The 17,189-nt window shown below is 42.6% G+C and overlaps 1 protein-coding gene across 6 annotated transcripts in view; it reads right to left on the reverse strand.

Moving 5' to 3' along the window:
- Positions 1-17,189, reverse strand: part of LOC149158830 (uncharacterized) — a 523,084-nt gene that overhangs the window by 442,713 nt on the left and 63,182 nt on the right. For all 6 annotated transcript variants that reach the window (XM_089436325.1, XM_089436329.1, XM_089436328.1 and 3 more), the window contains one exon: positions 8,653-8,865. In XM_089436325.1, the coding sequence (XP_089292451.1) occupies positions 8,653-8,738 (86 nt within the window). In that variant the 5' untranslated portion in view covers positions 8,739-8,865. The remainder of the gene's footprint in view (positions 1-8,652; positions 8,866-17,189) is intronic.

Genomic DNA, 17,189 nt, shown 5'->3' on the forward strand with positions numbered 1-17,189 from the left:
TCTTTCTCAAGAACAAATTGAAGGATGCAAACCAAGTTCTCTTTCTCAACAACAAATTGAAGGACATAAAGAAGGGAAGAGGTGAAGATATTCAATCCTACTTCATGCGGATTACTGAGATCAAAAATGATCTTCTTCTGATTCAAAAAGCTATTGTTGATAGGGAGCTTACTCTCATTGCCCTTGGAGGACTCCCTCGTGAATGGCACGTGTTCAACACTATTATTCTTAACAACGACAAGATTCCAAGTTTCGAAGAACTGATGACCAGATGTTCTCAAAAAGAAACAAAGATGATGGAACTAGATATGTCTTCAAATAGGAATGATCCTACTGCATTCTCTGCTCATGCTAAAAAGAAGAACAATGCAGGTTCAAAGAAGCAATGTCAAAGAAGACAGAGTCTCAAGAATGGAAGGAAGGAAAGATGCTTCATTTGCAACAAGTTTGGCCACTATGCTAGGGAGTGTCCTAATAGAAAGGATACAACTCATGATGATGACAACCACAATAACAACAATTTCAGGGGCAACAACAATCAAAGGAATGTCAGATTCAACAACAAAGGAAAAAGGAATGCTCCCGCTACTCAACATGGAAATGGTCGCCCTCCCAAGAGATCAAAAACTCCAGGTATGATGAATCTAATGTTGTTGATAACAAGAAAAAAGAATTTTATCTTATATCTGCCCTCTCTACTGCATCTCCTCCGGACACCCTTGGAAATTGGTTGATCGATAGTGGTGCCTCAAGGCACTCCACTAGGTAGACCAGATGTTCTCAAGAAGAAACAAGGATGATGGAACTATAATAGCCTTCAAATAGGAATGATCCTACTGCATTCTCCGCTCATGCTAAAAAGAAGAACAATGCAGGTTCAGAGAAGCAATGTCAAGGAAGACCGGGTTTCAAGAATGGAAGGAAGGAAAGATGCTTCATTTGCAACAAGTTTGGCCACTATGCTAGGGAGTGTCCTAATAGAAGGGATACACCTCATGATGATGACAACCACAATAACAACAATTTAAGGGGTAACAACAATCAAAGGAATGCCAGATTCAACAACAAAGGAAAAAGAATGCTCCCGCTACTCAACATGGAAATGGTCACCCTCCCAAGAGATCAAGAAACTCCAGGTATGATGAATCTAATGTTGTTGATAACAAGCAAAAAGAATTTCATATTATATTTGCCCTCTCTACTGCATCTCCTCTAGACACCCTGGGCAATTAGTTGATCGATAGTGGTGCCTCAAGGCACTTCACTAGGTTCAAGGAAGCTCTTTCAAATATGATTGAAAAGGATACAAATTTGGAAATTATCCTTGGAGACAATGCCACCTATCCCGTGAAGGGAGTTGGGAATGTTACTCTTCAATTGAATCAAGGTAACACCATTCATCTACAAGAAGTACTATATGTACCCGATCTAAAGAAGAACTTGGTATCTATCTCGGCAATGGAGGACAAAGGATTCAAGGTGGCATTCATCGATGGAAAGGTACGTGTGTGGAATAAAAATTTCAAAGATGCATTTACACTTGGATTTAGCGTTGATATCCTATATCAAGTTGGAGGAAGTCCATTGGGAGCTATGTCTTGCGACACATCACTTCAATCCAAATTATGGCACCGGAGGTTTGCCCATCTACATTATAAGGCTCTACCCGATGTGAGGAAGATGGTGACAGGTATGCTCGAATTTAAAGTAGAACATGAAGGTGTTTGTCAGGGGTGTGCCGAAGGAAAGCATACAAGGGGACCATTCCCCTCTAGTGATAGCAAGACTACTGACATATTACAATTGGTTCATTCTAATCTATCTGGTATGATGCCCGTAAACTCTTTGAGAGAATATTTATATTATGCTATCTTTATGGATGATTTCTCTCGCAAGGCTTGGATATATTTCTTGAAGAAGAAGGACAAAGTATTCTCATGGTTCCGTTCTTTCAAAGCTTTGGTCGAAAATCAAACCGGGAAGAAGATCAAAACATTGAGGACTGATAATGGAACCGAATATGAATCAAATGAGTTCAATAATTATTATAGAGAAGCTAGCATTAAGAGGGAGACTACTACCGCATATACTCTTGAGCAAAATGGTGTTGTTGAAAGGAAGAAGCGTTCTATCGTAGAAGCCACTCGTGCCATGCTTCATGATCAAAGCCTTCGGAAGTTCTTATGGGCCGAAACTACAAACACTATCATGTATGTTCAAAATAGATGCCCTCATCAAGCGTTGGACTCCAAAACTCCCAAAGAAGTTTTCACTAGTAAGAAACCTGATGTTTCTACCTTTAGAATTTTTGGCAGTCCCGTATATTTTCATGTGCCGAAAGAAAAGAGAAGGAAATTGGATGCTTATGGGAAGAAAGGAACATTTGTGGGCTATAGTGAAACTTCTAAGGCGTATAGAATCTATGTGCCTAGTCAAAGAGAAGTGGACACTAGTCATGATGTCACCTTTGATGAGGATGTTGCCCTTGGGAAGATTAGTAACCTTCCTCTTCCAAGGAAGGACAAAGAAGTCGATTCAGGAAAGCAGGGAGAACCGCAGGATGAGCTGATGCCCGACGCTGAAGGACCAATGGATCCCATTGATCCACCCCCTCATGAGCCCTCCTCCTCAAAAAGGAAACCCTCATGGCTTAGGGAAACTCTCGAAGATGCTGAGAAACATGCTGCACCTAAGGGGGCATTTTGTGAAAGTAAGAAGCCGAATAGGTACCAAGGGTACTTAACTACAATGAGCACCATTGTTCAATCTACGCCTTGCACATTCGAAGAAGTTGTAAGCACCAAGTTTGGAAGGATGCTATGAACGAAGAGTATGAGTCGATTATGAAGAATAATGTTTGGGATGTGGTTCCTAGGCCCAAGGACAAATCCATTGTCACCTCGAAATGGCTCTACAAGATCAAGCATGGCGCTGATGGAAGTGCTGAAAAGTTCAAGGCTAGATTTGTTGCTCGAGGCTTCTCTCAAAAGAAAGGTGTGGACTATGATGAGATATTTGCACCTTTGCCCGATATACCACCATTCGTTCGATTATAGCTATTATTGCCTCGCAAGGATGGAATCTACATCAGATGGATGTCAAGACCGCCTTCTTACACGATTCAATTAAGGAGGACGTCTATGTAGAACAACCCGAGGGGTTCGAAGTTCAAGATCATCAGACACATGTACCCAAGTTGAAGAAAGCCCTCTGTGGGTTGAAGCAAGCTCCCTGAGCTTGGTATGAGAGGATCGACAGCTACCTGATGAAGTTGGGATTTACAAGAAGCGAAGTTGATTCGAACCTTTATTTTAAGGCTGAGAATGATAGACCTCTCATCTTGGTACTCTGTGGACGATTTCTTTCTAACAGGTGCAAACCCTCTTATTCATCAATGTAAGAGGGAGTTGGCTTCCAAATTCGAGATGAAGCACCTAGGATTGATGCATTACTTCCTAGGGTTGGAGGTCTAGCAAAAGCTAGGTGAGATTTTCCTTTCTCAAGGAAATTACATCGTGAAACTACTTGAGAGAAATTACTCTCGTCCGAACATATGTTTTGTAGTGAATACATTGAGTCAGTTTATAGTCGAGCCTCATCACATACATTGGATTTCTACTAAGAATCTCTTGAGATATCTCTGGGGCACAATCACTTATGGACTGAGAGACACTGTCGGGAATGTGAGGCTCCATGGTTACTCTGATGCAGACTGGGCTGGCAGTGTGGTGGATCACAAAAGCACAACTGGATGTTGTTTCGCTCTAAGTTCTGCTTCGATATCCTGGATGAGCAGGAAGCAGAAGTCGGTTGCTTTGAGCACCGCTGAGGTTGAATACATTGTTGCTAGTATGGCCTCCTATGAAGCTGTTTGGTTGAGGAAGCTCTTTAGTAAGCTATTTGGGCATGTGCTGGATACCATCATGATCTATTGCGACAACCAAAGTGGGATTCGTCTTTCTGAGAATCCCTGTTTCATGACTACTCCAAGCATATTGATATCATGTACCACTTTATCCAGGATATGGTACAACGGGGAGCAGTAAGGCTCCGTCATATTGGGACTGATGATCAGGTCCAAGATATTCTTACGAAGCCCCTGTGGAAGGTCAAATTCTTAACCTTCCGTGAATGACTTGGAGTCGTCGAGAGACCCTCTTATGAAGGTCTCGTATGAGATGGATGTTGAGCTCTAGGAGCTCCAGGGGTCTTGAGGTACTTCTTGGAGCGATGAGCAACCATAGGGAGAGTGGTTCACCTTCCCCTAGTGGTGCGCGATGTACAGGGTGAATGGTTCACCTTCTCATGTCTGTACATCTTATCCATGCAGTCTGGGACTCATGGGGAGCACCTCTCATCTGGCCAATGAGTAGGGAAATGAGGATAGGGACCATAGTACTACCAATGGACGCGTCGTGTACTACCGTACTCCCTATGCTAGGATGTTGATATTGATCTGGGATCAATGGAAATTGACTTCGGGTCAGTTAAGTGTGGTATGACACACTCTCGATTATTGCAGATTGACTTCGGGTCAGTGGAGAATGGTATGATACATTCTCGATCATTTCTTCTTTCTTCATGGTTCAGCAGAGCAAAGCAGAGACAAGGATGGTACAGACAGTTTGGCAGGTGAAATTCTCCCTAGTTGAGAGGGAGTGTTAAATTTGGCAACTAGGGCAAAACTTCACCTTGTACAACTCATATGAGGCAGATGATATTTTTATTGGATTCCTCTCTCCGAGAGGTGTAGGATTGATCTAAAGATCATCTCATTCTGACATGTACAAATGGAATTATGAATTTATTTTGTTTATGGACAAATTGTCAAGGTTGGCCAGCAAACTAAGGTAAGCTCAGAAACCCAACAATCACGTCTATTCATCCTCAACGTTGCATATAAATAGAAGGAGCCTCCTCATTTAGACACTTCACTCACTCACATATCTCTCTCTCCTTCATTGATTGGATACAAATTTCTGAGGCAGCTCTCCACACGTGCGAAGAAGGGAAATTTTGTTCCTGTGTTAACCAACGTTGACCGAAGTTGCAGGAAGGGTGTTTGACCAACGTTGACCTGTCTGACTGTGCTTTTGTGAGGGTTATCTCTGTTCGGGCAGGCCGCATTTCTGGGAACAGAAAACAAGGCGCACCGTATTGTTTGACCAGCGTTGACTACAGCATTGACTTTTGTTGACCAGGTTTGACTGGATACTTTCGGACTGTTTTTGGGATAATTTAAATTGTTGTTGGAGGCCGAGTTGACGAAGTTTGACCGAGCTGTTTTGGAGGTCAAATTCTGCCCTGTTGACCAGCGTTGACTTTCTAGTTAGAGCTTTTTGTAAGTACGGTTTGTTGGGACAGATTTCACTGTGATTGGGCAAGTGAATATTGCATATTCTACTCTCCCTCACTCTGCTGAACTTTTGAAGAATAATAAGAAGAATTGATCAAAGGGTTTCCCCACATTGGGGTTTGTCCCTGGCTGGCGCTATATCTTGTGTCCTTGTGTCTTGGCTTGTCTTCTATTGTTATTGTTTATGTTCTATCTGCATTTTACTATCATGCTAAGTTGCAGGAAATGTTGGCAGGGGAGGAGTTTCCGTATGGAAACGGAAACGAAATGCGGAAACGCGTATGGTACGGCCCAAAAACGCGTTTCTGGTTGTATTGGCACGTTTCTCGAGGTGGAAACGTGGCCAGTATGGCCGGAAACGCGTTTCTGGGCTGTACGACGTTGTTTCCACATTCAACTTGACTTTTTTTTAATTTTTTTTTATTAATTTGTCTTCTAATTTTTAATTAGGTTTTTCTAATGCCTTCTAGTTGCTTCCAGATGCCTGTCTAAAGTTATAAAAGTGAACTTTTGCCCTAGTTTTGATATGCAGTTCATCAGGAAGTTTGAGGCATATGCAGTTCATGGTAATGTTAAGAATAAAATTCTTAAAGTAAAAGGAAAATGAAAAATAAAGGAAAATATCACTTTTACTTAAATTTTTAACATTACCATGAAATGACTCAGGATGTTTGAGAGTGGTTTTGCCCTCAGTGGATTTCATATGGAGAAAGTAGAATTTTAGATCTCACTCAAAATCTAGCAGACTTATCTGTTTTTCAGGATTTCAGGATTGGAGGGATTGCAATGTTTCCATTGGATTTTATCATGTACTAGGGTATGGAACTTGTATTCAATCAAGAGAACCAAGCCCTCTATGCAGGGGAGACTCCCAATAATCAAGAGCATGTTGGGTACTAGGGTATGAAACTTGTACTTAATCAAGAGCACTAAGGTCGTTCGACTATGTAGGAGGAGACTCCCAATCAAGCACGAGACAAGAAATTAGAAATTTCTTGTGGCTGATTTTGGATATTTCTATTTTCATTATGTGATCAGTCATGAGTAAATGTGATGTAAATTTAGAGACTTATAGTTTATGCATTGACAATTGACAATTTTATCATAATATAATAAATTAGAATGTATCATATATGCTTTATGATTGCACATATTTCTTAAATGTCCTAATATATATATATATATTCGCGTTTCCCCGTTTCCAAAATTTGGGGGGTCACGTTTCGTACCCGTACCCATTTCGGAAACTCATACCCGTTTCCCCGTTTCATGCAACCTTGCTATCATGTTGATGTGATTGCTAATCTGGATATTGATATTGGGCTAATGAGAAAATTGAAGTAAAATTGCTCTTAAGCATAGAACATACCATTGTTATCTAAAATTAACACTATGGTTCACAGGTCAATCTAATATATCCTCTACCAATCAGATCATCGAGATGCTTCCAATAAAACATGAGCATAATTTCCAACAAGTGTGAGCCCCTCATGAATTGTGATATTGCAATTTGCTCCTTGTAAACATGTCTTTCATGAGTTTGATAGCTCTTGGTTTAAGTTTTATTGCATACTCTTCACTAGAGTTTTAACAGATGTCCCTTTGGTTATAAGCATTTACTGAGTAGTTCCAAAAGGTTGTTACCTGAAGTTTCTGAGCATGAAATTGCGACATCAATTTTGATGCATAATTTTGCTATCCCTGCTGGATAACAGTGTCTTGTCCATGATAGAGCATTCTCAGAAGGAAAAGGGCACAAAATTTGAGAACCACAATGGAGTGGAAGTATGGGTATGTCACAAGGTGGTGTCAGAGCAAGAAACTGAAGTTAAATTATCACTATCACCATTGAGAATAACGTTAGGTTCCTTACGAGGTGGCAATATTCAGGATTTTGGATCATGGAATCTGCTCACTAACAAGTTCTTCAAGATCACTGAAGTTTCATGTTACGAAAGGAATGAATATGAGAAGAATATTATAGGAGCCATCAGTCGCTAGAAAAGCCAGATCAGTAATCAAGTTGTGATTGCTCAATTTTCTGTTGTTGATGAGAAGTTTTATGTGAAGTACTTTGTAGAAGTTTTTGATTGACAGAAACTAAAGTCATTTTCTCCTTGAGAATAACTTACAGCAAAGTGTCATTTTACTGTACAGTTGGTTGTTGCTGAAGTGACTATTATTGAAATATACAATGTAAAACTTGCACATAGGGAAAGTCTGCAAAATGAAATTGCATGAAATAAGAAGCCTGAACAAGAAGTTGTGCACTCGCAAGGATCAAAAAAAAGACTAAGAATTTGTAAGGTCGGGTCACAGAAAAGTAGGGCTGAGGAAATTGAAGACCCACAACAAAATTGTAGACTCACGAGGACCAAAAGAGATACTAAGTGTTTGCAAGGCCAGCTAAAATAGTAAAGTTATAAAAATGAAGACCCACAAAACAGGTTGCAAACTCACAAAGTAAGGTTAGTTTGCAGACTCAGAAGGATCAAGAAAACTACTAGGTGTCACACAGCCACCTCAAAAAGTAAAGGTATGAAAATGAAGACCTGCACAACAAGTTGTGACCCTGCAAGAATTAAAAACCCAATTAAAGAGTTCATAAGGTCAGTACACGAGAAAACAGGAATGCATAAATTGGAGACCACAACATAAGTAGCATACCCACAAGAATCAAAAAGTGACTCCGTGTTTGCAAGGTAAGTCAACAAAAAAGAAAGGCGGCAGAAACTGAAGACCCATTCCAAAAGTTATGGACCTTAAAGGATCTGAAAAATGACCAAGTATTCATAAGGTCAATAATGGAATTGTAATGTTGTGGAAATCAAAGACCCACAAAAGAAGTTGTGAATTTGTCAAGATTAGAAAAGTGACTAAGTCCATAAGATCAGTTCGTGGAAAAAAAACAGGTTACAAAATTGAAGACCCAGAAAAGAAATTGTGGACAAAGTAATTGTCTGTCACGTGCCAGCATTGCTCATGGCAATCCACAGTCACATTAGTTATAGGAGATCCCTGATTCCATTCTGACTAAGTTATTATAAAAAGTTTAAAACCCAACATGCACCCATCACAAAAACTTCAAGATTTCCTCCCGAGTGTTAGTTTGTTACTTTAATTTTTTAAAACATAAAAGGACTCATAACAGTGAAGTGTAGAAGATGACAAGCTGAAAATGCATAATTGATTAAGGCATTACAATTGATTTAAACAAGAAAATGAATTTTGGGCATTACAAAAGATTATAATTTAACAAAAACGAAAACATGATTATTGTTGAATGAGAAAATTACATGAGAGGATCTTGGTCTAGAATGACCTCCAATTGAGTCAGTAAACGGATGCCATCTTCATCACCATAATCATCCTTCGAGGCCATTGCTATTACTTCAGCTACCAAAATCTTCAGTGGTGTCTGTGTAAGCTTGCCCAGTGCCCTGGCTTTTGTAGTTGAATTGTATATAGTTAAGAGTTCAGGTCACCCATGAAAACAGATAGGTCACAACCTGCATTGCACAAGCCAGAATTACTTTCCCACAAAATCACCAAACTAGTTGCTTCCATTCACTCAGTTTTGCATAAAAGTTTGATTTGATATTAAGAGTAGCCTTCACAGTGAAGAGTATTTGAAGTGAACTCTAGATATTCAATCTATTTGTCATCTAATATTAATCTCCCTCACTTATATGATGGAAATTATGATGTATGTAGTATGAGTAAGTATGAATGTGAAGTAGAGCCCTAAATTTTCCCTTTTTGCCCAATGAAAGTCTTTGAATTTGAGAGGATGGACCCTCAAAGTCCAAAATGCATTTGGAGATCACTTCTTTGACATTAGACTACAAGCTCATGTCCTAGAACTCCAAATGGGAACAAGCACTAAAAAGCAAATTTTAGTAACTTCTAGTAAGGTTTAAAGATGTATTGCCTCCCTTGGGTCAAGTTAGAACTCCTGTCCTGCCATAAGCTTATACACATGATTTATCAAATTATAAATTGTGCAATACTTTTCTTAATAAGTATTAAAAACAGAGTAATACATTCTGTAATACATACACATGTACTTCTGCACACATTATATCTAATGACATTGCGAAAGTGGCAATTGCATTTAACACAAGTTCATGTTACACATATAATTGTCATTCTACATGATTTCAAGTCTGTTAAACATGTTCTTGCTACAGTAATTTAAGTGTCCCATAGGATTAGTTAGTCCTCACACACACAATGTTGAGTTTCTGTTGATTGACCTGGGTCTTGAAATCTTTAGAGCTAATGAACTAGAAAACTTGAACCATACAAAAGCCATAAATTCCCTGGTACTCATGACTAGCCACATTCATCTTGTGGACAACCTAGCAAAATATGTTTCCACGCTGTAACATTGATGGGGATCCTTCTAGATTTGACTTACTTAGCACCTAAATCAACTCAGATGCACACCAGTGTAGTCTGCTCCTTGCAACAGCAACACTATTTCACGAATTGAAAAGGGAACTTCATTCCAAATAGTCAATATGAGACTCCACTGTGTTCCTTGTGCATTCCTGTGCATTCCACTTACACATTTACACACTCAAGAAAGATTCTTGTCAATATAATGTCTTTATTTTTTACTAGGAAAAGCCAAGGGAGAAGGGCAAAGAAACTATGTCATGCATGTGTTTAAGGTTGAAACAAAGCATGCCCTATGTTGGAAAACCAAATACAATTTGTACAAGCACTATTTCTAAACTACTGATAATTATTTGTGAATATAGGGCTTCTTTTAATTCTTCTTCATCAAATAATTACACTTCAGAAATTTAACTAATAGCAATGACAAAAAAGTAGATATCACAGTGCACTCTAACAAGAGACAATATTTTATCCTATGAAAACCCACAAGGGGTAAAACCCAGCAACCATTTCCTTAAAGAGATCCTTCAACAAGACATCAAGACATAGACAATACTGACCAATCAAGGTGGCTTCCACAAGTTCTAAGCTCCTCTTCACAAAGTCTTCCAACAAGATTACAAATGAGGGGCTGATCCTCTCACCATACCACAGAAACAAAGCTCAAATCTCTTTCCTCTAAGGCTCGGACTTCGGATAGGATACAGATCTATGGAAGCACAAAACTCGGACCAAATCACAGCCCTGAAGTGGCTTGGATCTTGGACTAGAGACAAACCTGAGGTGACCTCAGATCTCAACCCAGTTACAGACCTAAGGTAATGACAATCTCGGACCAATCAATGAGCTTAGATCACAGAACAATAGGCTTATAATATCCCTCTAGGGCTTGACCTAGTAGAAAAAAGATCACGTACAAGTAGACTTCCGGACCACTAAAAAAGATGCTTGGAGTATCCTTCTAGGTCTCGGCCTAGTACCAAACTTCAGATCACAAGAAACTTGGATAAGGAGCATATCTTCAGACCTTTTCAAAGAGTAACAGACCTCGGACTTGTTCCACAGGAGCCACAAACTAGTACAGACTTTAACGAGAGAGAAAAATAAACTTCTTTGCTTGATGCTAACCCTTGTATACTTCCTTGTGTTGATTTTTTGGGTAGCATCGGATGTGCTCTAGCTCCGAAATTTTGTGTAGGGGCTAGAACACATGGACCCGGAAATCGTTTGGAGAAATTCCACATGGAGTGCATGTTATTCAAATAATTAATTATTTTTAATGGTGCCTAAGTTAAAACTTAGGAAATTAAAATAATTAAAAGGAATTAATGTAAATATGGGTGAGAAGCTTCGAAGAGACGAGGATCAAGTCTAATTTAATCCTAGTCGTTGATTTCTCAACAGGAAAAGTATAAAGGAAGGCTTGGGGTCAGTTGGAAAACACAAACGCAGTGAGAGTAGCACTTGAGCTAGATCAAAATTCTAGGGTGTGGTTTGCTGAGAATTTCGAAGTATGTTTCTAGTGCAGAGATGGGCAGTTCGGCAGTGGGACTTTCATCCAAGGCCGATAATACATAGCAGAGAGGTAGCACAGCACCAGGGAGAGACAACAAAGCTCTAGGAGTGTGATGCAGAGACTGGTGGGCTGATGCAGTCACTTGGAGGCAGTGTGTTGAAATTTCTAAGTCTGACACGTTAGAAACCCTTCGTGCACTTTACTGATTTATTCCTACCTACTTGTTCTCTTAATTAACAAGTTATTTACCATGTAAATACTGGAAATAAATACACGTACATGCTCAACACATTACAGATCATCAACTGAAGGAAACAAAACAAGCACACAAGTGACATCGTTGTTTTTGGACTAATGTCCCCAGAAAAACCCAATGTGGGAAAACTGGTGCAGCTATCTGAGGGTTTGATTTATTAAGCAGTTTCAGAATACAATCTGGGTGCCAAATCTGGCTCACCCAACAAAGAAAAATCTCGAAAGTAGTACCTCTCTACTCGAAAGTAGATATTCTGGCTGAAACCCCGGATAAACACTCCGGCAGCTTCATAGCTCCAATCTGCCCCACGAAACCCCAGCGTCAGCATCTAGGGACTGTGTTAGCTCTTTCTAGCCCAACGTTAGCCCAACGTCACTCTGGCTTGGCCTGCATCAGCCTCTGGAGGCACTGTGTCAGCCCTCTGGCCCTCTGTGTCACACACGCTGGCCCTCTGACTGCGCAGCTCCTAGATGCCTTTGCGAGAGCCCTAGCTGGCTCTGCGTGAACCCTTGGCTAGTTCTGCGTCCCTCTCTCTGGCTACTGCGCTGATCCTCCCAGTGTTATCTCTGCCTCTCTGCTTTTGTATTCACTAACCCTCAATTGCAACTCTGATCACTCTCTCAAATTTCTCAGCAAACCCAGCCCTAGAAAGTCGAAATCTTGATCTCTCGATGCGTTCTCCAAGTGACCCTCAAGCCTCCTCTTATACTTTTCTCGTTGACGAATCAACGACCGAGATTAAGTCCCTAATCAACAGCTAAGATTAGATCTAGCTTGATGTAATATCCCGTTTCCGGGATATCCCTCAAACCCAAGCAAACTCCAACCAAACATGTCCAAATGATATAGTGACCGGGAAACTCAAAGTGATAAAAACAACAGTGGTACAACATATAATAATGTGAACATGAAATATAAGCAAATACTCAAGAAATGCAGAGAGCAATGCTAAGCCATTTTATTATACTGAGTAATGGAATGAGTACAGGAGGTGATCAGAAAGATGGCACCTCGTCTTGCACAAGGCAAGTGAATAAATACACTCAGAATAGCAAAGGAATGACCTCTCCCTAAACTACGTCCAAGCTACTGGAGAAATGTTGTGTTGTTGTTACTGCTAGAAATCAAATGAGGGTTTGGGGCCGTTCTCCTCCTCAGAAAATGCTGAAACTCTGGAATCAGACTCTACTCAAGAAACCCAGAAAAACCCAGAAAGCTTTTCTGAAATAGCCGAACCCCGAAAATCACCCCCTTGGGGATCTACGCTGTCCCTCAAGGCTCTGCGCTGCCACTGAATAGAATCCACCAAAACTCTGCCCGAAACTCTACCAAAATCCTCCAATATGCAAGAGCTGATCTCTTGCTCAATCTCCCAGCTCTAATCCTCCACCAAACCCCCAATTCGGAACTTCCACCAAAAGAACTGCGTCCCTCTCTCTCAAGACTGCGCAGTCCTCAAATGCTCAGCTCCTCCACAATGCCAAAGATCAATCCTACTGCAAAAGACTGCTGGAAACTACCTTGCCTGAGTAGGCACTCGAAGTCCCCCGGGGCTAAGGGTGAGATCTCCGAACGGAGACACTCAATGCACTAAACAGTGCTGCAGACAGGCTAAACAGCCAACGTGCTCCAAGTTGAAGTGACTAGCTCAAATGCACATAATCCAATGACAAAATTAGGAGACTCCCCTCTCCTTTATAGCGTTGGCCTCTCTCAATCCCAAGGCCCACCTCCTCCAACGTAGTCCCTCTCTTGCCACGTGTTCCTTTCCATCTGCATAGTCCCTCCAAGTGTCTGCGTGGGCTCCATCTCTGCGTGGTCCTTTGGCCCCCTTGGCTCCCCTTTAAGTCACAATGTTGTGCTACTAGGGAATGACTTTATTCTAAAGGTGAGTTATGTCCCTGTTTTCCTCACCTTTTTAATTTATAAATAACTATAGAAGTCAAAATTGAGCAAAATCGAATATTCCAATTAGCCATGGCTAATTAGGAATATTACAGTCTCCCCCGGCAAAATGTTGCTTGTCCTCAAGCAACTGAAATGATGGATGCTGCAAAATTTTCTCTCTCCTAAGTGGCATCCTCATCCGGTAAATTCTTCCACCTCACCAAGAATTCCCGAACCATCCTGCTCCGCAGCTGCCTCTCCCTGGTATCAATAATAACCTCTGGCTGCAACACCAAATGCCCCTCATCATCTGTGGGTGGTAGCTCATCTGTCACTGTCACATGCTGCCCCAATGCCTTTTTCAGGCATGATACATGAAAGATGTTATGAATCTTGCTGCCTTGGGGCAGCTCTAACTCATACGCAACCTGTCCAATCCTGCATATCACCCTGTATGGCCCATAAAAGCAGGGCTTGAGCTTCTCAGCCCCCTTCTGCTTCATTGATGACTGTCAGTATGGCTATAACTGTAGGTAGACCAAGTCCCCTACCTCGAACTGTCTCTCCACCCGACCCCTATCGGCATACAGCTTCTATTGGCTCTATGTTGTAGCCATATTATCCTTGAGAGCTTGGAGAATATCCTGACTCTCTTGGATCCAAATCTTGGCTCTCGGAGCCTTGCTAGCACCAAACATCATGTCAGCGAAAGATAAGGGATGATATCCATACAAAGCATAGAATCGTGACATACCAATGGACATGTGATGTGTAGTGTTGTAGCAGTACTCCCCCAGATACAACCACTTCAGCCATGCTCGTTGTTGCCGTCTGACATAGTTACGCAAGTAGCCCTCCAGCCACTTGTTCACTATCTCTGCCTGCCCGTCCGTCTGTGGGTGATAACTGGTACTCGGTGTCAACTCCGTCCCCACCAACTGGAAAAGCTCCTGCCAAAATCCGCCCATGAAACGGCTGTCGCTGTCACCGGTGATGGTCTTGGGAAGACCATGTAACCTGAAGATCTCTCTGAAGAACAGCTCGGCCACCTGTGCTGCTGTGTAGTGTGCGGATATGGCGAAAAAGTGTCAATCGATCAACGACGACAAAGATGCAATCCTTGCCCTATACCATGGGCAACCTTGTGATGAAGTCCATCGAAATACACTCCCATTTCCCCTCCGGAATGGGAAGAGGCTACAATAATCCTGCGGGATGGCTCATCTCCCCCTTTTTCCTCTGGCAAACGTCACACTCCCGGACATGCTGGAGTACGTCCTCCTTGAGGCCCTTCCATGAGAACCTCTCTCTAATGGCCCTGTAGGTTTTGGTAAACCCCTGATGGCCTGCCAATGGTGAATCATGTGACGCCTGAAGTATCTTCTTCTTGAGCTGAGATCTCTCAGTCAAGAAGATCTGGTCCCTGTAGTAGATGATCTCATCGACCACCCTGTACCTGTCATCCGCCACCTGCCCATCCAGAACCTCACATGCAAATCTGTCCTTGGAGTACTCTACTAAGAGTCGAGCCCTCTAGTCTGCGTCCAAGCTCATAAGAGACAATGTGGCTGGTCTACGTGAAAGGGCATTTGCTACCACGTTGTTCTTACCCTTGACATACTCAATGTCGAAGTCATATGCTTGGATCTTACTGATCCACTTCTGCTACCTCTCCTGTAGCTGCTTATGCTCCAAAAAGAACCTGAGGCTGTTGTGATCAGTCCTCACCCTAAACCTGTTACCCACTAAATACTGCCAGTACTTGGCCAATGCATGCATGATGTCCAGCATCTCCTTGTCGTATATAGGATACAACCTCTCGTGCGGAAGGAGCTTCCGGCTCTCAAAGGCTATAGGGTGACCTCCCTGCATCAACACTGCGTCGATCCCCTCTCCCGACGCATCACACTCCAAAACAAATGGCCACGTAAAATCCGGCAATGCAAGCACTGGGCGGCTGCTCATAACCTCCTTGAGCCTGTCAAAGGCTCGCTGCGCCGTATCCGACCAACTGAATGCCCCCTTCCTCGTCAGATCTGTCAGGGGTGCAGCAAGCTGTGAGAAACTCTTGACGAACTTTCAGTAGTAAGTACAAATGCCAATGAATCCTCGAAGTTCTGTCACGTTTCTCGGCTCCGGCCAATCTCTGATGGCCCTGATCTTCTCCTCGTGGACCCTCACTCCGTCCACCCCTATGATGTGTCCCAAGTATAACATCTCCGTCAATCCAAACTCACACTTGGAGAGTTTGGCATAGAACTGTTGCTCCTCCAAGATGCGCAATACTATCTCAATGTGTTGGAGATGCTCCTCCCAAGTCCTGCTATAAATGAGGATATCATCAAAGAACACCAACACAAGCTTCCTTAAGTGACTGCAGAAGATGTGATTCATGCAAGACTGGAATGTAGCTGGGGCGTTGGTTAGCCCGAAGGGCATCACCAAAAACTCAAAGTGCCCACAATGACACTTGAAAGCAGTCTTGGGAATGTCCTGCTCCCTCATGCGAATCTGATGGTACCCAAATCTCAAATCAATCTTTGAGAAGAACCGTGCTCCTCTCAACTCATCCATCAACTCATAGATCCTGGGTATGGAGTACCTGTTTTTCAGTGTCTTCTTGTTCAGGGCCCTGTCGTCAATGCACATCCTCAATGTGTCGTCCTTCTTCTTCACCAACACCACGGAAGAAGCAAAAGGACTCGTGCTCGATCGAATGTGCCCAAGAGCCAGCAACTCCTGAATGGCCCGCTCAATCTCATCCCGATAGGCCTTGGGATGCCTATAGGGGGTAGTAATCACTGCCTGTATGTCTTGCTCAAGCTCAATGGTGTGCTCAAACCCCCGGTCCAGTGGTTGTCCCGGCGGAATCTCCCCAAATACTGTGGCATACCTATCAAGGATGGACTGTATCTTTGGGTGCACTGTCTACCCTGTAGTCCCTGTCTTTGATGCACGTAGTTCTACTGCCCACTCTACATCTCCCTTCCGGAAGACTGCCTCCATCTGATGAGCCGAAACAATCTGAGGCAGATATGTGTGTTGTCCCCGTATCTTCTCTGGCTTCCCTGTCTTTTCATCATCCCACTCCATCTCTAGGGTCTTCCAATCTGTCGTGACCTTCCCTAGAGTGATAAGCCACTGAACACCCAGTACTATGTTGGTGTTTGGAATATTGACCACGAAAAAGTGGTCAGTCAGTGTGTAGGTGCCCATCGTCACTGATAACTCTGGGACATAATGAGCACACACCATGGTCTAATCTCCTGGGACCAAAACTGAAAATCCATCGAAGCTCTCTGTCTGTATACCTCTCCGCTCAACCATCTATGCATCGATGAAGTTGTGGGTTGCCCCACTATCAACCAAAATTGATACTCGTTGGCCACGTACCGTCCCCCATAAGCGCAGCGTCAAATACTTGGGAACTCCTCGCAATGCTGCAAGGGCTCCTTCGATAGGTGCAAAAGCTGCACCCCCGCTATTGGTGGTGGAGGCGACGAGGGACCCTGCACGACATGACTATCTCCTGCCTCCACATCATCCTCCTCATTCTCTTCCCCGCTGCTCTCGGAGAAGACCTCAATAAAGTGTGCTTTGCCAGCAGCACATCTATGTCCTGGTGCCCACGGCTCCTGACAGGTAAAGCACAACCGCTTCTTCTTCAACTCCCTCCTGGCGTCATCATCAATCTGTGCTCGTCCTGGATTCCCTTTTAGAGGCAGAATCCTCACGTCTTTCCCCTTAGGCTGGAAAGCCTGTCTCTAGAG

This window comes from Pinus tabuliformis, chromosome 5_2 (genome assembly GCF_031772625.1).
Source record: "Pinus tabuliformis cultivar Carrire ecotype Pingquan chromosome 5_2, CPIR1, whole genome shotgun sequence".
NCBI lineage: Eukaryota > Viridiplantae > Streptophyta > Pinopsida > Pinales > Pinaceae > Pinus > Pinus tabuliformis.